General features: G+C 44.7%; 2 protein-coding genes across 3 annotated transcripts in view; both read right to left on the reverse strand.

The window, feature by feature from the left end:
• Positions 1–7,172, reverse strand: part of KPNA3 (karyopherin subunit alpha 3) — a 49,107-nt gene extending 41,935 nt beyond the window's left edge. For both annotated transcript variants that reach the window (XM_066634228.1, XM_066634141.1), the window contains exon 1: positions 7,055–7,172. In XM_066634228.1, the coding sequence (XP_066490325.1) occupies positions 7,055–7,141 (87 nt within the window). In that variant the 5' untranslated portion in view covers positions 7,142–7,172. The remainder of the gene's footprint in view (positions 1–7,054) is intronic.
• Positions 7,173–8,890: 1,718 nt separating this feature from the next.
• On the reverse strand, positions 8,891–21,915 carry SPRYD7 (SPRY domain containing 7). The gene is made up of 5 exons (XM_066637718.1): positions 21,697–21,915; positions 19,858–19,974; positions 17,482–17,648; positions 15,761–15,863; positions 8,891–9,710 (listed from the first exon to the last, which is right to left on the reverse strand). Exons 1-5 carry the CDS (start codon positions 21,821–21,823, stop codon positions 9,613–9,615), a joined length of 612 nt encoding a protein of 203 aa, XP_066493815.1. The 5' UTR covers positions 21,824–21,915; the 3' UTR covers positions 8,891–9,612.
• Positions 21,916–22,019: the final 104 nt, after the last annotated feature.

Raw genomic sequence — 22,019 nt, forward strand, 5'->3', positions numbered from 1 at the left:
GCAATGCAACATAAATATATTGTTGGACAAATAGATTTGTTTGCACACAAAACAGGTAGGAAACTTGCAGCAGTACCACTATTTCCCATGTCTTGATATTGGTCTGATCTCTTGGTAAGACTACACACACAAAAAATCACACCTTATTCCTCAAAGATGGTGACAACTTAAAATCTACATTGTGTACGGGTAGCCACACATACAACACATTACAATAATCTAGAAGGAGCCAGGGTACAGGTAACTATAGCTAGATCAGACTGCTGTAGAAAAGGCTGCAGTTGACCAATCAGCAGAAGCTAATAAAGGTGTTCCTTCTCATTGGAACTAGCCAAGACCCTCAAGCTGTACCCTCGCTCTTTAAGAGGCAGTACAATCCCATCAAGGTCAAACACCATCTCCCAGATGGGTAGCATACTAAGTTTTATTGTTGTCGTTCAATCTTTAACTCGTGTCCAACTCTTTGTGACTCCACGGACCACAGCATGCCAGGCCTCCCTGTCTACCACTAACTTCTGGGGTTTGTCCAAATTCATGTTCACTGCCTCGGTGACACTATCTAACCATCTCATTCTCTGCCGCCCCCTTCTCCTCAATTTTTCTGAGCATCAGGGTTTTTTCTAAGGAGTCCTCCCTTTTCATGAGATGACCAAAATACAGTTGTACACCAGTTAATGATGGGCACTGGGACCGCGATCCCTGTTGTCAAGTGGCGCTTGATACTATCTGATCCTCCCCTCCGGAGGATTGTCTGAGCCTCCCAGAGGCCAGTGCACATCTGAGCACTGCCTCTACAAGGCTCAGACTGAGGGAAATTGTGCCTCTTGCGCAACTTCCGGTTTCATGGAGGAAGCTGGAAATCATGTGAGAGACACGATTTCCCTCAGTCTGAGCCCTGGCGAGGCAGCATGCAAACGTGCGCTGCCTCTGGGAGGTGAGATACCGTATCTATGGTATCTAAATTAAGGACAATTGCATGATTTTTTTTTTCAGTTTCTCCTCATTATGAGGAGAAAAAAGCCAAGCAGAGTACCAAGGCTCTGCTCTCTTACCACCAGGAATATTACTCAGCCACTCTTTTGTCTTTGATATTCAGCAGTCTTCATCCACAATCCTTCTACCCACATGCAAAGGATTTTTAAAAGAAAGCTGAAGTTCTCAGGATGACTAGCAATCAGTGGCAAATTCTGTGCTTTTTCTCCATCTGTATAGCATACATAAAGCCTAAGATACGGTTATTCCCCATTTAAGGCAAAAAAAGTGAATATAGTGAAAGTAGTAAAGACTGAATTAAAACTTTCACCAGAACTTTCTTAAAGTTCTCTTGAACTACAAGAACATTCCTGTGTAGTAAATCATGATTCATTTGCTTGATGAAAACCAAATTTCTATGTGAACATCACTGGACCAGTTTATTTACAGAGACTGCAATATTTTCATCACACACTGACTACTAGATCACATTTCCCAACTCAGCTAGTTAGAACGTCAGCTCCATTTGCCTTTGGTTGCAATTTCACACTCTAGCTCTTTGCTATCGCTACTCTCAATCTCAGTGCTTCTTCTGCTTACTCAGATTTATTTAGAAACAGATTTATTTATTCAGATTTATTCAGAAACCATGGACTGCCTAGTGCAGCTTTACAACTGGTAAGCCTTCCCTTTAGACATCCACAATTTCTCTTCCATTGTTTTCCCCAGATTACTTTATATCAAAGATCTTGTGAAAAAAGTAGATACATTCTTAGAACAAAGTATGGGGTATCTACATGCGTATTCCTGCAGTCGTGAAGCTTATTGGCTGACCTTGGGCTAGTCATTACTGTGTAACAAAATTTGAACAACTTGGTATTTATCTGAATATTTTGATGTTTATTAAATTTGGTGTGAGGATTTCAAAAATGCAGCTATTTTTGACATAGTATCAATAGTTTAGCCACAATTTCTACTATGCAATTGTATAATACAACATGTAATAATGCATTAGGCCAGCAGATCTCAAAGTGTTGGGACCAATGATGCTCTGTGTCTTGTGTTTGTATTTCTGGAAGTGATTGGCAATGACGACACTTTCAGTTACTTCCAGGTAGAGACATTGTGTGCCACTTCAAATAGCGGTAAGGAGATCAGGGAAGGTGGGAGGTATTTTTCTAGCATGCAGTTTTCGCACACCGGAACTCTTCCTACTGAACCAATCCTCCAACCACTGTTTGGAGCAACGGGGCACAGACTCCCTAGCAGGGCAGCAGGCAGCCCATGATGCCCCAGCAAGTGTCTTGCGACACTCTGAGGCAGAGCTATTCAAACAGGGGTGTCACGATGCCCCAGCCTGACACCCCTGGCCACTGCCTCCTTAAGGGGCAAGGGCAGGGGGAAGGCAGTGACAATCCCTAGGATCGCTCCGCTAAGGGGTGCTGGAGGGTCTGGGATGTACTCACCAGTCCCTGCAGCGGCCTGTCATAGGTGCGGGGAGCCCTGCGCGAGGGTCTGCAAGGCTCCCCGATGTTCCAAAAGTGAAAGTGGAGCATTCACGCTTCACTTCCACAAAACTGGACGTGGAGCGCGATCGCTCCGCTTTCACTTTTAGAAGGCTGGGGAGCCCTGCAGACGCGCCACAGGGCTCCCCATACCCCCGACAGGCTGCTGCAGGAACTAGTGAGTACATCCCAATCCCTGCAGCCCCCCTTAGCCTTCCCCCCACCCCTGCTGCCTTCCTCCCCTCCCCTACAAGGACTTATTGTGGTCCTCAAATTCTCTGAGAGTTTGAAAACCGCAGCCCTAAGGCATAGCAATGCACATAGCAATAGCTGCATTAGGCAACAGGATAGATAAAAACACCAAACTTAAGATAACATTTTGATTATATGAAAAAACTTAAGATTGCATTGCAATCAATGCCTCTGAATTGTGTAAGAACCACTAAAGAATCGACATATACAATTTTTGTGTTACATAGGATTATCTCTCAACTCCTTTACAATAGTATCTAAAACAGGAAATACATTGTAAAATTCTCTCTTTTCCTCAAATACAGTATTTATACAGAAAGAGAGATTGAGCAGTATTATTGCTCTCCTTAAAGCACTGGGAAAATTACTGCCACCACACATTTCTTTTGGGTGTGCTAATACACAAATCACAAAAGTGTCAGGGACTAGTACCTCCCAGATGCCTCTGTCACATATGACCACCTGCCTTGTCACTATCAGATGGATACAGTAAGAACAATATAGATGCAACCTATTTATCCACAAGTTTTTTATCTGCTGATTTATCTCAAATCAGCAGTGACTGAGGTGAAATCACCTCAAATCAAGGTTGGGGGAATTCAAAGTCAAACACACCTTTGCCTCCTTTGCCCCATGCTGGTGTCTCGCTCCATTTCAAGGCAGCCCAAAACACTGCAAAAAGGCTCCACCTCGCACAGGCAGGTAAACAGCCCTGGAGCCATGGAAGAGGTTCTGCTTACAAAGGAAGAGTAACACTCCTGGAGCCCCTGAGCCAGCTGAGGCTGAAGATGGGAGAACCTCTGTAGCCAGAACACGTGCGGCAAGGTGGAACACTCTCTCTCTCTCTCACTCACTCACTCACACACACACAGGGAAAGGTGCAGTAGTAACAGAGGGAATTGCTTTAAAAATCCAGAGAGTGTTTGCCGAATTCCCCCCTTTCAGACTGAGATGGTACAGGCTCACTGTGCTCTAGCCTAACCAACAAAACAGCCCAGCAAGCCTTTCCAGCAGGCCAAAGCATGAGATTTAGGCTACAATCCTCTCCACACACTTTCTTGGGAGTAAGCCCCATTGACTACAATGGGGCTTACTTCTGAGTAGAAATGCATAGGACTCTTAAAAGCTCAGCATCCCATCTGTGAAAGAAGCCAGACAGCTGGCAACAGGGAGGGGGAGGTGACTGAGAACCGCTGCCTTAGTTTCCTTCCATCCCCAAGTGTCAGGCTGTGCGGATTTGCGTAACTCTATGCAATTTGGGTAAAACGTGTCATTTCCAGGTCTGATTTAGCACAAATGCGTTTTTTCCTAATTGCGGCAGGTCATGTTTGTAATTAATATTGTTACAGCTATTTCAAATTGATATCTTGTAACTGTAAATAGCTAAATAATGGGATTAAAAAGTCAGTTTTCAACCACTTATCCATAACTGATAATACACATACTGAAAATTTTAAAATGATGGTCCTCTAGAAGTTTTTGAATGCTGAGAACCTGGACTGGAATTGAACCCCTAAACAGAAAAAGTGGGAACCAGTTCAAAAATAAATGATAAAGGATCTCAAGCGATCCATTGAAAGGGTAATTCAAGCTGCTTGATTGGCAGCCTCCTGGTATGTAAGAAGAGGTCTTGTCTGAAACACAATGTTGTCCTGTCACAAAGTCACAATGTGGAGGACTCCAGAATAGACTCCTAGATGCTTCTTGCATTTCACTGGCACTGCTTCCATTTTACCATTCATCCTAAACAGTGTAAAGATGCAATTTATTTTCTTTTTTGATCAGTTAGTACAGCTTTCTAGACAACGTATCACCACTTTAGGAATTGGGATGGAGAGGTGATATTTAAAAAGGAAGACCAAAGATGCCATTTGAATTCACATGCCAAAGTCCCAGAACTCAATTTAGCTACATCTCTTTAGAGATGCCTGTCAGGAACATGGCTGAATGGCACTTTCAGCTGCACCAGTACCAAGAGGACCACCTCTCCTGCCATCACTATTTTTGTTACCACTGCTCAAGGAAATCAACCAGGATGCAACCACATGGGTATGTGTGTGTGTGCCACCTGGTGGGTCTAGCTACCGGAGACTGGTAGTGAGCAGCAGTTGCACTGTTCTCAGTGCCAGTGTCTGGAGGTACCCTTGCTCTTTTGGGGGAGGTGTACCTCCCCATTCCCTTGATTTATCACTGGGAATAACAAAAAAGTAAGTAAGTAACTGGGAGTAACAGTGGCCCATCTCCCACTGGAACTCAAAGCTGGTTTTCTCTCTTAAGAATAGGATAGGTGGCTTTCCTCTCATGAGTTCTCTCCCCCCCCACCTTGTTCTCCCACTTATAGCCCAAACCTATGCATGCCTACTAAGAAGCATCATTATAGTCAAAGGGGTTTACTCCCAGGTCAGTGAGGACAGGATTGTCGCCTTAGACCTTCTTCTGCTCCATGCCTTCTTGTCCCTTCCTTTGTCTCCCTGGCTCTCCTTCCTTCCTTCTTCTGTGTCTCTTGTTAAATGCTGCCCTCTCCTTCTCCTCCTTCACCTTGCTGCCTCTTTCACAGCATCCTATGTGTTGATACCAGTTGGGAGGTTGCACCAAGTATCCCTCCTAGGATCAGCCCATGGTTTGGTGGCACTTCAGTGAGTGCTTCAAGTCACTACTGATTTGATCCCATTCTTTGCCAGTGACAGTTCAGTTACGGCAGGTCAGCTCCAAATGGACTTACTCCCATGGAATTATGCGCAAGATTGCCACCTAAATCAATTATGGGGTATTAATACTATATCGCATTGTAAACAACTTTTTAAAATTTGTGATTGAACTAGAAAGTAAAAAATATATAAGTGACCCAGAAGTAGTTCCCCCAGCACATTATTTGGTTTAATTTTAAATAATACTGACTTGCAAGGAGTAAAGAGATTTTTTTGAGACATTCCACATCAGCATTATCATTGACCAGTAAAAGGGCAGATACACTCTGTCCCTTTAAAACTTAGAGCAGAAGAATAGAGTAGATAGTCTTGCAATTTTTCCATTTTATCAGAAGACTTCAAAGGCAAACTAAGTTCCCTGTGGAATATCAGCTGACCCCACAGTTGCTAAAGCAGAGGCAAGATAAGTGTGTGGAGATGTCACCAATTGTTAGGCCACTTTGCAGGAGCAGCAGTCTGGTCCCTCAACCTGCCATCACCTCATAAACTAGCTGCTGATAGAGGTTATGAAAGTATAAGCTCAATACCTTTGCAAATTTCACTGAGTGTTTACACTGTTTTGAGTCCCGACTACATTTGGATTCACCGCCCTGCTACCCGATGTAGACCTACAGAGAGGCACTGAATAGCAAATGCTTCTTAGCTTGGGCATCCCTTTCCCTAATCCTACCATTTTCTGATTTCAATTCTGTTTCTGTACCAGAAACAGAAGCTACCGTTTCCACTGGCACTTGCAGTTAAACAGTGGCCACTCCAGGCATGCAACCCATTCAGCATACAACTACTTCACTTTATTCCCAGAAAGCCAATAGTGCCAGGCCTTCAAAACGAAGCTCCTTGAACTAGGCATTTAGTGGCAATCCTGTACTCGCTTTCTTGGAAGTAAGCCCCACTGGACACCGTGGGACTTACTTCTGAGTAAACACGCTGTGTAGACTGGGCTGTGAACGAAGTCATAGTTCAGGGGTTAATGCTGTCAGAAGCGAGAAGGGCAGCCACAGGGACCGGGGAGCGTGCAGTTGGAGTTGCAAGGAGAGACACACAACGCAGGTGACGGGACAAGCTTCCCGGGACATGCACCGGCCGTCACAAATCAGGACCCCACAGAAGCTGCGGTCGGAGCAGAGAAGCCGCCGCCGCCGCCGCAGCTCGGCAGAGACGCACAATGGCAGGAGAGCGACCGGGTCACTCGGGCCTCCGAGCACCTCGCCGGAGCCCCGAACAATGGCCGGAGGACAAAGAGGAGCGCCGGTGCCGAGCGCACGTCCAGGGGAAGGAAGGGCTCCCTCTGAAGAGCGCAACCCCGTCGCTGCGCGGACGGGACCGCCAGGAGCCCCGCGAATCAGGTCCACAGCCCTGGGCGCCGCTTCAGCCCCGGTGTGGGAAGGAGGAGCACAAAGGCTCTCCGGGTCGCCCGCTGCCTGCCGCCCACCCTGAGGGGGCCCAGCGCCGGTCGGGAGTCGGAGGGGGCGCGGGCCGGGCAGCAGGCGGGAGGAGGCCGCTGGGCACAGCGCGGTCTTCCCGCGCCGAAGAGGCAGGGGGACGGCGGCCGGCCGGGCGGCCACTCCCCCGCAAGGGACGAAGAGGCCCGCTAAGCCCACCCGAGTCGGCACCGACCTCCACGTCGCGGCCCTTGTTCTTGAAGCTCTTGAAGCGGTGGTTCTCCAGGCCGCCAGAGGCGGCGGCGGCGGCGTTGTCAGCCATGGCGGCAACGGCGGCGGCTCCGGACTGGGGCGGCGGCGGCGGCGGCGGCGTGCGCGCGAAGGGGGAGGAGGAGAGGGACGTTCAGTGACGACGGGAGGACGGGGCTGGCGAGTGCGCATGCGCCTTGCTCGCTCGGCGGACCGGAGGAGCAACAGCATAGAGACTGGACGGCCAGAGGGGACGCGGCCTGGGGACGCGTTTCCGGTTGCTTGGGACGCCCTCGAGCGGTCTCGCGCAGGGCGGATGCGAGAGCGACGCGCGGAAGGCGACGGGCAGCCCCGGCTGTGGTTGACAGAAGCGCCTCCCCGCCTCGCGCTGAGCCGAGGCACAGCAAGAGACTCGGGCTGCGGCTGCAACGCGCCGCAGAAGAGCCGGTACGGGAGGCGTGCAGGGGCCCAGCCCCTCCAACGGACCTCGTCCTACCCTAAGGAGGCCCCAGTGGCCGCCCCCGCACCGCAGGCTGCCGCACGCTCCCCGCTGGCACAGCCGCACCCGCCCTGCAAGAGCGCATAGGGCTGGGCCCCGGTCCTCATCCACTGCCCCGCACTGGCAGAGCGCTGCCTGTGGGGCATCCTGCAGGTGGGGGCACTCAGAGGCCTCCTCAAAGTAGGGGACTGTCTGTCCCCTTCCCTCGGAGCTGCAGTGCCCTGATGGCGCTGGAAAGCGGGTGAGGAGTGGGCCTGGCGTTGCACTGTCCTGCAGCATGACTGGGTTTTTCTGGTCTCTTTAACTTGAGGCCACTGCATCCGCAGGCAGGGCTGTGGTGGCAACGGCGGCACTCGGGAGAGGGTTAACCGCACTTCCCTCAGCACTGTCACCATGGATTCTAATTGCCACCCCCCCCCCCCCAGGACAGTTAAGCAGTGCAGGACAGTGGTGTAGAGCCTGCCCGCCCTGATACCTGGTCAACTGCTATCAGGTCCCAATAGGGGTTCACACCAGAATTGCCCCACAAACATTTATTAGGTTGCAGCGAAGACAAGATCACAGGAAGCAGCACTGTTAAGCCACCCTGTAGCTCAGTGGCAGAGCAATGCTGTCAGAGACTGGAGATGTGGAAAAATCATCTAAAATCTGGTAACACCTTTATTAAGACCAACCAAATAAGCCCGGAAACTAAAACTAGCTCTCATGATTTCCCAAAACTCTTTATCGGAAGCAAAGAAGGGAGGGGGTGGGAAGGACCTGATGTGAAACCCCTAAGGTTTGTGACTAAATGGGAGTCCTGAAATGGAGTACAGGAGTAATTAAGCAGACTCAGCTCCAATGCTGTCCAACTTTCCAGGGCCAGTGCAGCCCTGAGCTAAGGGGAAAAAAAATTCCCTTCCCTTGAGGAGGCCTCCATGACTGCCCCCCCACACACACTGCAGCGCACACCCCATTAGCATGGTTGCTTCAGGGGTGGAAAGTTGGATAGGATCAGGCTGCAATCCTATCCACGCTTATCTGGGAGTAAGCTCCATTTACTATCATGGAACTTACATTTGAATAGACCTACATAGGATTGGGTACGTTTTGATTTAATCGCACCAGATTCTAGACAGGATCGGTTTGAACCCAAGTCTGAACAAGGCAACAGTGTGTTGCCTTCATTAGGGGGAACAAGTTCTTACTCTGCTTTCTGTAGCTGTTTACATATGAGCATGTTATTCAGTTTTTTTGATGCACAGTAGTGTCATCTTTATGAAAATGTTTATGACATCCTGAACTCATGAGTAAAACATTCTAAAACATTCACAAAAAAAGAGATCACTTTGTACATTTTTATTATGTAATTTCTGGAAAAGAAAATTAAATAAAACATCCCCCTAAGATCTTATTAAGAGTTCTGAAATAAAGCTTTATCCAATTTATCCACTGTTGTTGGTTGATTGTTCAACTGACAATCATGTAAGATAGCCTTCATAATAAAATGGGCCAAGCCGGGTTTTTATGTTTGGATTGTGTGGCCTGGTCTGGCTTTTTACAATCAGTACCTTGCCCAAATTTTAACAAGAGCCATCAGAACTAAACATTAAATAGGAATTTTCAGCAGTTAAAAAAGAACTGCAAATATTGCAGTTGTGAGTTGCTGTGTACAAGACAGCTGTAATCCATAAAGCATTGGGAGTAGTTTCCCTGACTAGGTATGCACATAGAGTAGAAAGTACTGGAGAAGTCATGTTGGGACAACCATCGGACCTCAGTGGAAACACACCAACATGCGTAAGAACTACTGTATTGTACACAGTTATTGGAGCGCAAGTAACTGAATACTGTCAGCTCTATTCCTTGACATCAAATACAAGTACTGTCCACATCACAAAACAATAGTCAAATATAGCACTTGTAACATACTTCTCTGGTAATATATATATTTTTCCAAACAGAAGTACTTTACTAAATACAGGTGTGTATTCTGGGAATACATGATGCTTTGTGAGAACAGATTTCATAGCAAGTGTTGGGCAGTACATTCTCAGTGGGAACATTCAGAAAATCTGTTGTTCAAAGAGTATCTTTTCAAACCCCGTTGGAGGAGTATGATAAAATTCACTGAACTGACAATCCAAAATGGCACTGTCATCAACTGTAAGAAAAAAAAAGAAAATTGTGAAAAATATTTATACACATCCCTTGATACCATCACTGAAAACAAAGGTTAAACTGTTAAGAGTATCAGTAATGCTCACAAAATGCAGAATGTCAGTCATTGAAACATAGCCTTGCAAATTGGACAAAAAAAATTAAAAATCCACCAAAAAATATGGCATATCAACAAACTGAATAAAAGAACCTGCTGTCATCTAAATTACATTCTTACCTCTTCACCTGGAGACAGTTCTTAGGTGCCACAACCAGGTAGGCAAGTGGTTACAGACAAGCTTCATCTAACACAGGGGTGCCCAAACCCCAGCCCTGGGGCCACTTGTGGCCCTCAAGGACTCCAAATGTGGCCCTCAGGAAGTCCCCAGTCTCCAATGAGCCTCTGGCCCTCTGGAGACTTGCTGGAGCCCTCACCAGCCCAAAGCTCTCAGCGTGAGGGTGACTGTTTGACCTTTCCTGTGAGCTGTGGGATGAGGGCTCCCTCCACTGTTTGCTGTTTCACATCTGTGATGCAGTAGCGGCAGCAAAGGAAAGGCCAGCATTGCTTTGTGCAAGGCCTTTTATAGGTCTTGAGCTATTGCAAGACCTTCATTCATTTATAAGTTCATCTTTAATATATTCATTTATGTAAACTTGCGTAAATTTATTCAAATTTTAAATGTAAATTAATTCTTCTGACACAGTGTCAGAGAGATGATGTGGCCCTCTTGCCAAAAACTTTGGACACCCCTGATCTAACAGCAGCTTGAGCAGCAACTACTTGCTGTTAAAATGGGGAGAAAGGTGCTGTGGTCCAATTCCCAGATTAAACATTGTCTTTGGTCCATTCAGCAGAAAAATGGTAGGAGTTTTCCTTGGTTAGAGGACTGTGGGCCCAACCCTATCCAACTTTCCAGCACCAGTGCAACCACAATGTAGCCCTGAGATAACAGAACAAACATTCCCTTATCTTGAGGAGGTCTCCTTGACTGCCTTCCCCACCACAGGAAGCAGTGCACTCCCCATTGACAAGACTGCAGAAAATTGGATAGGATTGGGCCCAATGAGAGCAGCTACTGCTACCAGTACAAGCTCCTCATCAACAACTCCTACATTAGCTATAATAAGAAACTATTGTGCAGTTCTTCACCAGACCACCACTCTTTGTATCAAAACACACACAAACACTCCATGGGGAACAGCAGAACAAGCCCTACTAGAGCTATGAATACCATGTGTTTTATTTTTTATAAGCTGAATCATGACCAGTATGGAAAATCGAAATTTGTCTTGCCTGATCAAGGGAAAGTATTGGCAGTATGTAGTCTTGAGTTGTAAATGAACATAAAATGTGCACACTCAGAATATCTGTTCTGCTTATCTGATGTGAAAGTTAAGATGGGCATCTTACAGTACAATCCTAGGCATGTCTACTCAGAAGTAAGTCCCACTGTGGCTGAGGAGGCGGAGCCAACAGTGGACAAACAGACATGTCCCCAGGAGCTCCTGGGAGAGTTTGTTTTCCCCCAAATACTGCAGGTCTGAAGAGGACCTGAAGATCTTTGTTAGGAGAGACAAGATCTTCATCAGTGCAGATATCTGGGAAACTGAAAGCCCCACCGGAGGGGGGGGCGTTCTTCTCAGAGGAATCTAAATGTTTGTGACAGTATTGGGGGCACCACTGATCTGCAATCAAGCTGCTGGCTCCATGCTGAGATGCCATAAGAGAAAAAAGCGTGAGGTGTAAAGTTTAAGCTGGAAATTTAAGATAAGCAAGTGTTAATATTGTCCCTGGCTCTGATTGACTGATTTGGCTAAAAGCCCTGGATATATTGGAGGCGTTAATGAGAGACTTTTTAAGGAGATTGAAAGTGCTCTTTTTCTCTGTCATGGAATAAATTGGTGGTGGATTATAATTACAACTGTAACTTGGGTGTGAACTAAAACCCAGAATTATTCTTGGACATAATTGGATATAAATATAATTCTCATTAGATTTGAAAGAGCTTTGTTTTCTCTGCACCAGAGACGGTGAGACTGTTTTCTTTCGTTTTGTTTTTCTCTCCGTTAACCGCATTGGACTGTTATCTGCAAGAGGTATGTAAGGAATGTGGATGACAGAGTAGTAATGACATGCTGGAAGTGAGGAGAACAATATGTTGTGGATATCTAGTGGACTAGAGAGAAATTGCAAAATGGACTCTATTCCAGAAATGTGGATACAGAAAATCTTGATTAATATGGAGAGACTGCCTGTTATGGAACGACAACAGCTGAATTGGTCCTCGCAGATTCAAGCCAGTCTGGAGACTCTTTCCCAACAGATAGATGTCTGCAAGGAACAATTGGAAGATGTGAAGAAACAAGCAGAAGATAAACAAGGGAGTGAAAAAGGGGACAAGGAGGAAAATCAACAGGATGATCAACAGGACGAAGAAGAGGCGCTGATGGAGATCAAGAAAGATAAGATGGACAGAGTAACAGGAGTGCACAAATCACAAAATTTGTTGGAACAAGAAGGAGAAAATATATCCCAGTTAACTGGAAGAATGAAAACACCCAATATAAGAAAGTGTGGATTTATCAGATTCTGTTATAGAGATAAATTATTAAAGATATTACAGGAGAAAAAATGTAAAGTAAGAAAGAAAAAGAACCCTGAGGGGTAATCTGAGGGTTAAAGAAAATTGGAGGATTTATTCAGCTAATAACAATGGCCCAAATTTATTTGAAGGAAAAAAAGAATATGTATGAAATTGATAAATATGAATTGGAATGTATTAAAAAAATATAGCTGGAAATGTAAACATGTGGAAGAATTGTTTTATATGTGGTTATTATGTCAAAGAAAAAAGTGTAATTAGATTGGAGAATTAGATTGCGGTTGAAATAGCTGAGGTGATAATTTTGGTAATTAGATTATTTTGTTTTAATATTAATGAGCAATTGAAGTTAGTTTAAACTTGGTAGAAAGTGAATATTTAGAAAATATAGTATAGGGCATTAGGGAAAATTTATTGTATATTATATAAATAAATGGATAAATCAATAAGAGGTAGAAATAGATGAGTAAATAGATTAGGAGATATAGTATGATTAATTAGTAATGGTATATGGTATTTAGCACTCCTAAATGTATGTTATATGTTTGCATGTCTGTGTTAATAAAGAAATAAATAAAATAAAAGAAGTAAGTCCCACTGTGCTGAACAGGGCTTACTTTTACGAAAGTGCAAAATACTGTAGCCTTTGAAGTTGTAAAACTTGTAAACCACTTTGTGAACTTTTTTTTTGGCTGGGAATCAGTATATAAACATTCTTAACAATAATATGAATAACTTGCATGCTTTTTGTGCATGAGCAAATTTGCTAGCACTTTGAATTTTCTCTGATATTATTTATCCTAAAATATTTATGTTTTAAATACACTAAATCACAACTCCTGTAGTAGCACCAAGATTCCTGTTCCCTAAACACTAAAAAGAACAACATGCATTATAGCAATTGTTTGAGAAAGCTATACTTGTTGTATATCTACTACTGCACTCCAAACTGCTTATTTTCAGTACATCCATATGCCAAGCAATCATCCATCAGCGAGAAACTGAGTAGATGTGTATATATCATGTGACTGGGAAAGCTACACATGTTGCTGTGTTGAATTTCTGTCCAGAGATTTATTACATTTATATTCTTTGTAAAAGAGACAATTTGTATGAAGAATCTCTTGGAATCAGAGGAATCAGATAAAAATGTCTAGGTTATAGCAGTCTAAATACTTAAGGTGAATAGGCTCAGAAGAGCTACAAAGGAGTAAGGTAAGCAACAACTAAACCCTTTCCCAGAGTATATCCAAACCTGCACGTCAATATCCCACAGCAAAAAGTGGCTCTGAGGAAGAAAGATCTGTTCAAGGCATACCACCAGGGAAAGGTTTCAGTATTCTCACTTAAAGATTCAGTGATGCCAGTTGAAGGTTGTGCTTTCTACACATACCAAAGGCAAGCAGCAAACGACACCCTTAGAGTTATCCTTGGAAGACAACAAGGATGTCCTCATTCACCCAAAGTCTGAGATTTCTGCTTAATAGCACTAAAATACCATTTGATTGCTTGATTATATCCTATTCAATTTCTGACATATTTCTACAACTCTGTTGGAATATGTAGCTGGGGTTATGCAGTTGAGAACAACTATTAGCTAGGAGCCGGGACACCAGCGACCAGTCTCTTCCTTTTATATTTGTGGACATGCAATACGCAACTGAACACTTATACTGCATGAATTGACAAACACAAGTATAAAACAAGAACATTAGAGAAATTCATTGTTGAAAAAGTCTTCTTGGAAAGAATGTAATTTATATCTGGGTATTCTATTTGGAAATTTAACAAATCACAGGTTGGTATCATTCCTGGAACCCCAGCAGATACAAAAATCCACGGATAACTGAATCCATGAATTTTGGGCCCCTTAAACCTCTCAAGGTGACCAGAGCACAGCTCCGGTCACCTCTGGCAATTGTTCTGAGTCATGCAGAGGCTGCACGTGACTGCCGTGGCCTTTGCAGAGCTCAGAATGCCTGTATTAGGCATAAAAAAATATGCAACTTCCAGTTTCTCATGGAAACCAGAAGTGGCACTTATATTATTATCAACAATATTTATATACCTCCCCCAGTAAGTCAGGAGTCTTGGGGTGCAGAGGGACCCTGACAATTGTATTGAAGAAAATTATGTTGTTAGTGTTTTAACCGACTTCATCCAAACAGAAAAGGAAATAATTTCTAATCTCTGCTCATGATATCAAGTAAAATGGAAATTTTTACACTTAATTAAAAAACTATATCACGGATTTTCTTCAAACCCTAGCACAATACTAGATTTTTTGACCAGCCCAGGTCAACCTGCTTAGTAAAAACTTTAAGGTATGTTAATTATTAGCGAAAGAAAGAAAAAAAGAAAGGAAAACTTTCCCTCCTTTAACCCAAATATTTAAACTGCTGCAACTTATTTATTTTCATCAGATTTCTCTGAAATGTGGACAGCTTATATGCATCAAGAAGGAAATGCTCCATAGCCAATTTCGTATTGGTAAGACAAAATGTATGACCAGTAAGGAACAGAATTTATGCTTTAACACAATGAATGTACACCCCTACAAAACAGCTGAATTCTAACTGGGTGAAGTGGTCTTGAGACACTTGGTGGTTCTCTTAGGCCAAGATCAAACTGCATGTACATCTGTGAGTGTCAACCAAAATTTGCGATCGCACAATTTTATCTGCGGACAAAGCTGCACTAGCCCCTCCTCCAGCCCCTCCTCAATCATACCCTGGCTGCCTTTCTGTATCAGTACATACCCCAGAAGCGCTTGCTGAATAGGCTAGGAGATTCCACCTGAGGGCTGCACTTCTGAGGCAGTAAACCTTCCTCAGTACTCAGTCTAGGACACTGTAACACCATGTCTCAGGACCCAAAACCCACAGCTATCAGACAACCACAATACCTTCCAACCCATGGATTAAGAAGCAAAAAGGCCACTTTGCATATTCCATGGGGAAAAACTCATGGATAAAATGACTCATATGGGTTTTACAATCAACCATATGCTACATCTGTGGGAAATGCTGATTTCCACATAGGTTTTTGCATGTTTGGTCTGAGCCTTGTATTTTGCAGGGAGAGAACTACGGTTCATATTGGTTCCAGAATACTAGCCCCTTCAGAAGCTGTCTGCTGGTGTCTTCTCTTGTGTCTTAATTAAATTAATACTTCCCTTCTTGACACAGGGAACATCTCATATATTTTGTTATAGAAACTGATTTATGAAATATTTGTTGAAAAACCATATATGAATAGTAATAATAGGGTGGGCCATTTTCCCATGTAGCTTCATTTTCAATAAATGGGACACAAAGGGTTCACTACTCTTACTTGTTCACATATTAGGAAGAAAATTTGTGTAGAAAAGTAGACCATGTGATAACATCATTAGAAAGTGTTGTTTGCAAACTATTCATATTTGTAAAAAGTCTTGAGAGACACAACTTACCATATACCACAGGGAAGACAGTTCCTCTGATTCCCGAGGCTGGACAGTGCATATTTTTCCCATTTAGGTAAACATTTAATTCTACGTGGTCATATGTAATTCCCTATAAGAGAAAGGGAATTTCTTTCTTTATAAAGAAATCTTTATAAACCAGGGTCTCACTTTTGTAAGTATTCCCTTGTAATGAAGTTCAATATAATTATTTGCACTCTAGTACAATCAAATACTTCCAATAATATACTTCGCTTAATTGAGGGAAAATCAAGTGCTTTAGTGACAGAATTTAAAAATATGTAGGGCCCAATTCTATCCAACTTTCCAGTGCCAATGGAGCATGCACTGTATACTTGGGGGGGGGGCAGTCACCAAGGCTTCTCAAGGTAAGGGAATGTTTGTTCCTTTACCTTGGGACTGCACTGTGGTAGTATCAGTGCTGGAAAGCTGGATAGGATTGGGCCTTTAATGTGCAAATAAGGACATCTCATTCACGGCAAAAGCCCAAGGAAATAGTTCACTATTTCACAGACAGGCAACTTAAAGATGATTATTCATGGCTGATATGATATTACAAGCTAGGTTCAGGTCAATAGTTGTCACATTACTATGTGAAAAAAATGCTATAGGTGCCTTCAAATTTAACCAATCAGAAAACCGCAGTTATGGCACATAATGATTTCAACAAACATGAGTAAGCTGCAGTTGGACTCTTCAGTGCAAAAATATCAAACCACCACTCCCCAACATAAACATTTCAGTATTTTCCTATTATTAATTATAAAAATTTTTACCTGACTTTTTCATGTTAAAAAGCATGAGGCAACTCATGTAAAAATGGTAAAACAATAAAACCAGCAACAAAAAACCAAAACCAAAACTTTCAGAGAACCATCACAGTAATCTCTATTTAATCAAGGGCCTAATAAAATAACCAGGTCTTCTGAGTATACAAAAAGTAGGCAGATGGATTCAAGTCAAATCAACCAAGATCAAATTATTTGTGCAAGGGATCTGTACTGCTCTTTTCTACAACCCCCTAACATCTTCCTTGAAAAGGTGATCCTGAGGTTTTGGGGACCCTCTGCAAGCAGGTGAGATGGGATGCAAAGGGAAATCACCAAAAATTGGGTGCAAGCACCATCTGCAGTTTGAGTTCTGCTATCAAAAGGTTGCCACCAACTGATTTCCAAGGATTCTCACTCAAAGTCCCATTTCGTGCAATTCCCGACAATTGTCAACCTTCAAGTGGCTTTTGGAGGAAGAAGTGGCTCAAGGTCTGCTGTAAAGGAGGGTAGGGGAGGAAAAATCCTTTGCACAAGCACATTCCTTTCACACGTCTGGATCCAAACCATTGTCTTTCATATTTTAGATCCAAACCATTGTCTTTGAAGGGCAAGAGAGAAACATGTATGGAACATGACAAGAGTACTTTCAAACAAACCTTTTTCGGTCCTTTGCCAAACTCTGAAACCAGCCATTTAAGGCCAGCTTTCCATATACACCACCTGAATTGGGAAATATAAGAGGAGCTTGCAGGTCATCACCTGGGAACTCTACATACATCACCTTGAATTCCATGGTATAAGAAAATCAGGAAACAAAATAAATAGATAAATAAGAGGAATAGTGTGAAAGACCAGGCCTGCTTTGAAGTTTGCTTTGGCATAAAGAACGTCAGATCAATTTTGATCTGGTTCATGTAAGTGACATTAAAAGAAACTCACCACCACATCACCCTCCTGTGGAAGACTGTTTGCTGGCAACCTGTTCTTTTCTTCATTATTGTAATAAAGAGCTCCATCATTTCTCAGTACTAGACTATTCACATCACGCCCAAAAGGAATTTGATTCAAGTTGACTTTCTGAGTTGCAACTCCAATACCCCAGATTCCTGAAAAGGTAAGTTAAAAAAATGAAATTGCACAGCCATGAAATTTTAAAAAAGGGCATATGTAAAATTTTGAAAAGGGAAGTCTATGCTTCAGAGTCTTTTAAAGCTACAACGAACAAGGCAAAGTGAAACTTATGGCTGATCCTATCCTGACCTCTAGTCCTTCAAAGGTCACAGGCGGCCTCCCAGATGTAAGTGGAAGGCACTTCCAGTTTGCACCAGCAAATCAGAAGACCTTCCAGTCACATCTGGGAGGCTTTCTGAGCCTCTCCAGCCACAGGTTCAGCATCTGCAAATATTCAAATCTGCTGCTGCTGAGCCTGTGGATAAGGAGGGCCCACTTTATCCATAACTATCAGCCTGGCTTCCTATCCAAGCACTGATCTGTCCCATGCACTGCCCACACCAAATGCACATATCAACCACCCTCCTTCCAAAGAACTTCCAATACTCCTCCCCATAGAATCCAAACGGTCTCTCAAGCTTATTCTTACCCCAGCATTTCACAAACTGTCGGTCACAACAGGGTGCGGTGACCTGACACAGTGCTTCTGGTAGTAGTGGAATGTCTTTTTGGTGGGCCCCAGAAGCCTCTTCTAGGTCGCGTCAGGCTTGTGATGTACTCTATTGGCCTCCATGGGCCTCCAATAGGCCTGCGGAAGCAACCACAAGTGACCCTTGAGGCCCATGGAGGCCAATAGTGTGGGTTGTGGGCCCGACTAAACCTGGAAGAGGCTTCCAGAATATCCCAATAATGAGGCATTCTGCCACTACTAGGAGCATCACATCATGACCCACTGTGGAGGATGAAGTGGGTTGCGGCACTGAAAAGTTTGGAAACCACTGTGCTAGAAAGCTTTCCTCATGGAGAAAGTTTTAATATGACTACATCTGGCATCAAAATGGTTTCATATGGCTTTCATGGTTGACAGTTGTATAAATCAGACCCCAAAACTTGCTCCATTCCACAGTGCAGATCAAACTTATAATTAAACAAAGTAGTCCCAGAATGGTGCTGAATCAGTTATCAAACCTTTATTGGCCTGAACGAGAACACTTCCAGTTGCAGCCAAACCCAAACCAGAACAAAAGCAAAGGAAAAAAGTACATTTGACTTCTTGTACAATTCCTAATAACTTTCTACATTGCAATCAATTTAATACATTAAATTCAGTAAGTGTGGCAAAAACAGGTTGATTATAGAAGCATACTGCTAATGAATCGAGTACAATATGACACTCAGTGGCGTAGCTAGCTAGGAGTGGGGAGGCCATCCATCCAAGGTACCAGCCTTGGGGGGGTGACACCACAAGCGACCAAAAGCACTAAAATCGCAGTGGTTAGGAATAATGTCATCATGCTATATACCGTTGAATGCGGAATTTACCGTAGAATGCAATGAAAAAAACAGAGCAAAATATCTCCATTCTATTAAATGTTATGGCTGAGAAACCAGAAAACAAAAAATGCATGGAGCCCCATGGAAAGTGAAACGGAGCCATATTGCGTGTTTACTTGTACGTAGGTGAATTTGCCTGAGTCCATCGGAAAGGATGAATGCAGAATGGTCCTGATTCGATGAATGCTGCCCCGCAAAACACCCAAGAAAGTCTCTCCCTTCAAGCTGATGAATGTAATAAGACCTATGGAAAGTGAAACTAAGCATTTCTAAGCAAACTAAGCAAACATGCCTAGGCTCGTGGTCAGGTCAGGCAAAGGGGAATGTGAGGCCACTAGAATAGTCCCGATGTGATGAACATGGAGCTCAAAAAATGTTCGACAGCAGCCCCTCCCATAAAAGAATAAAACAGAGGCTTGAGCTGATAAAGTGAATGTTTTCTATTTTAGACTTGTAAAGCTAGGTGAGTCTTGCTAGCGATATGCTTGAAATATAAGAACTCAAATTGAACTGGGCACTGGGTAGGGTTGAAAATCTCATTGATTTTTTTTGTGGAGGGGTGTGTTATTGCAGGCTACAGAGAAAATTCACTTGGTGGAACAGGGCTGGCGTCCTCTTATTTAATTATTTGTTTTTCTTTAGTTGTTTATAATTATTTATTTTAATTTGCTTGATGATGTTACTTCCAGCCATGACATCACTTGAAAAATTGCCGTATGGGGTGACAAAAATTTATGGGCCCCAGGTATCAAATGACCTAACTACGCTTCTGATGAACCACAATTGCAAAACGTTGACTTTTTGACTGACCTGTAGACTGGATTTTAAACTCAAAGTAGCTCTTGTTCTGATGCAATGGAGCATTGGCTAAGCAGCCTCCTGAACCACATACTCTTCGTCCATTTTTTACGACAACAACGTCTGTTCCTGCAGGATTAGAAGGATCAACAAAATGAATGTGTTTTCAACTCCTATTTTTCAGTTCCTATTTAAGGCAAACAGTAACATTCCGGGAGACCAATCCCTCTCAGTGCCTGCTGAAACCGCAGAGCCGAAGTGGCTAACACTGTATCCAGCAGGCAACGGGAAGTTGCTGGGAGTCTCCTCAAAGGAAGACTTTTGTCCCCTTCCTCCAGAGAAAGCCCAAGTACCTCATTGGGGCTTCCCAAGTCTACACTGGCTATTTTGCTGGCACACACTTGAGACTTCATGTCCGGCTTTTCAGTCCAATACAGGAGTTCAGGGTATGGCGGAGCAGAGCTCTGCTGGTTCCACCCCCTTCTTGGCCTTGTTCCACCCTCCCCCACCCTTGTTCTACCTTCCCAGAAGTAGCACTGCTGCATGGTGATTTCATGGTGATTATCTCTGGGGGGAGCATGTCCTGCTGGTGCTGGGCCCAATGCCTGACTGGTGCGGGCCCAGCACCAGCACTCGCTATTCACCAGGGGCCATTAAACGTGCTTTACAACTAAATGCATTCCATTTCAATAAATAACCAAGCAGTAGTACTGCCAAAATCCAAAGTGACAGGAGCACCATCATTTTGCAGACAGGCTTCAATATTCCTAGGCATATATTCCACAGACCATATTCCCCAATACTGGCAGGCTTCAATATTTCCAGCACTTGCCACAACGGGGAATAGTTATTATGTGTCATGGAAAGGCAACCAACAAAACTTCCTGAGCAAGAATAAAATATATCCATTGCATCATTCCAAAAGTTGGCCAAACTGCTATTTTTAAAAGAGGAGTTCAAATTTTCTTCCAAGTCATATTGGATAGTTATCCTGGAACACTTGCCTTCAGGGAGTCTCATTTGCACAACTGAAGTCAAGTGTCCTTGAAGCACCTTTCATTGTTTGTGTTATTCCAGAGTTTCTCAACCAGAGGTACAGGCAGCACCAGTGGTACTTGAGGTGGTACTCAAGTGGGTACTCAGTGCACCTGCCACCCAACAGTGAGACCAATGACATGACATGACAAACAGAGGTAGGAGGCTTGGCATGGTGGGCAGAGCTGCCAAGTGTGCTTTTCACATGCTGGAAAAGGCCCTCCCATCCATCCTGAGCCTCTTACTGGTGTCTGTTGTATTGCACCTGGCCTCCCAACCTGGAAGTAACAATGACATCATCACCAGTTACTTCTGGTGGTACTTCCAGTAGGTGGTCCATGCAAACTGGTCCACCTACTGGGACAAATGTGGAGAAACTGGGCATTCTATTTCGGTCTTATAGGGCAGAAAACGGCCTTTCTCAGGAGCAGCGTCCTCGCAGCAGGCACTACCTTTTCTGGTTGAAGCAGCAGTGCAGGCGGCACAGCTGCCCTAGCAGGAACACTCCCAGGCCCAGTTCGCTTCTGCCCCAAGCAAAGCTGCTGGGCGGGAGCCTGCAGCTCCAGCGCTCGTGTGGACGCGGCCCAGGGAGATGCGGGTCAGATCCAGGCTGCACCATCAGCTCCCCGCGAGTCGGACTAAGCAGCGCCTCGCAGCCCAGCTCCATTTTCAGGGGCCGGCTCCTTTCGCCAGGCAGGGCAGCTGCGGGCAGGAGAGACGGGCGGCCCCCCGTTCACAAGCCGAAGGTGGGCAGCCCCGGGCCTCTGCCTCCCCGGAGAGCCTGCAGTGTGGCGGAGACGGCTGGCTCCCCCTTACCCATCCGCTGCGTGTCCAGCTGCACGGCCGGCATCTCCTTGAGGGGGATGTGCCCGGCGCCGCCGTCTCCGAAGCAGGCCCAGCGCAGGCAGCACCACAGCGAGCCGGAGGCCCCGGCCGTCGCCATGGCTGGCTCAGCGCCCTCCTCTTCCTTCCGCCTCCAAGGGGTGCGGGCTCGGCGCTTCCCAGGCGGCACTTCGGCGCTCCGTTCCGAGCGGCGGCAGCCTCCATGTGCGGGGCGAGAAGGCGCGCGGGGAAGGGCCGTCTCCCAGGCGGAGCCGCCCGTGCCCGTCACCCGAGAGGCGGAGCCGCCAGGGGAGGCT

Source organism: Tiliqua scincoides, chromosome 1 (genome assembly GCF_035046505.1).
Source record: "Tiliqua scincoides isolate rTilSci1 chromosome 1, rTilSci1.hap2, whole genome shotgun sequence".
In the NCBI taxonomy this organism is placed as follows: Eukaryota; Metazoa; Chordata; class Lepidosauria; order Squamata; family Scincidae; genus Tiliqua; species Tiliqua scincoides.

What these genes read in the sequence shown, in the direction of transcription:
- SPRYD7 (XM_066637718.1), bottom strand. Translation starts at nt 21,823, where the DNA reads ATGGCGACGGCCGGGGCCTCCGGCTCGCTGTGGTGCTGCCTGCGCTGG. An exon ending in CACAGGAGGGTGATGTGGTG is followed by an intron (nt 15,864 to 17,481) that starts GTGAGTTTCTTT and finishes TTTCTCTTATAG; the next exon opens with GGAATTACATATGACCACGT. An exon ending in TGTCTTCCCTGTGGTATATG is followed by an intron (nt 9,711 to 15,760) that starts GTAAGTTGTGTC and finishes TTTTTCTTACAG; the next exon opens with TTGATGACAGTGCCATTTTG.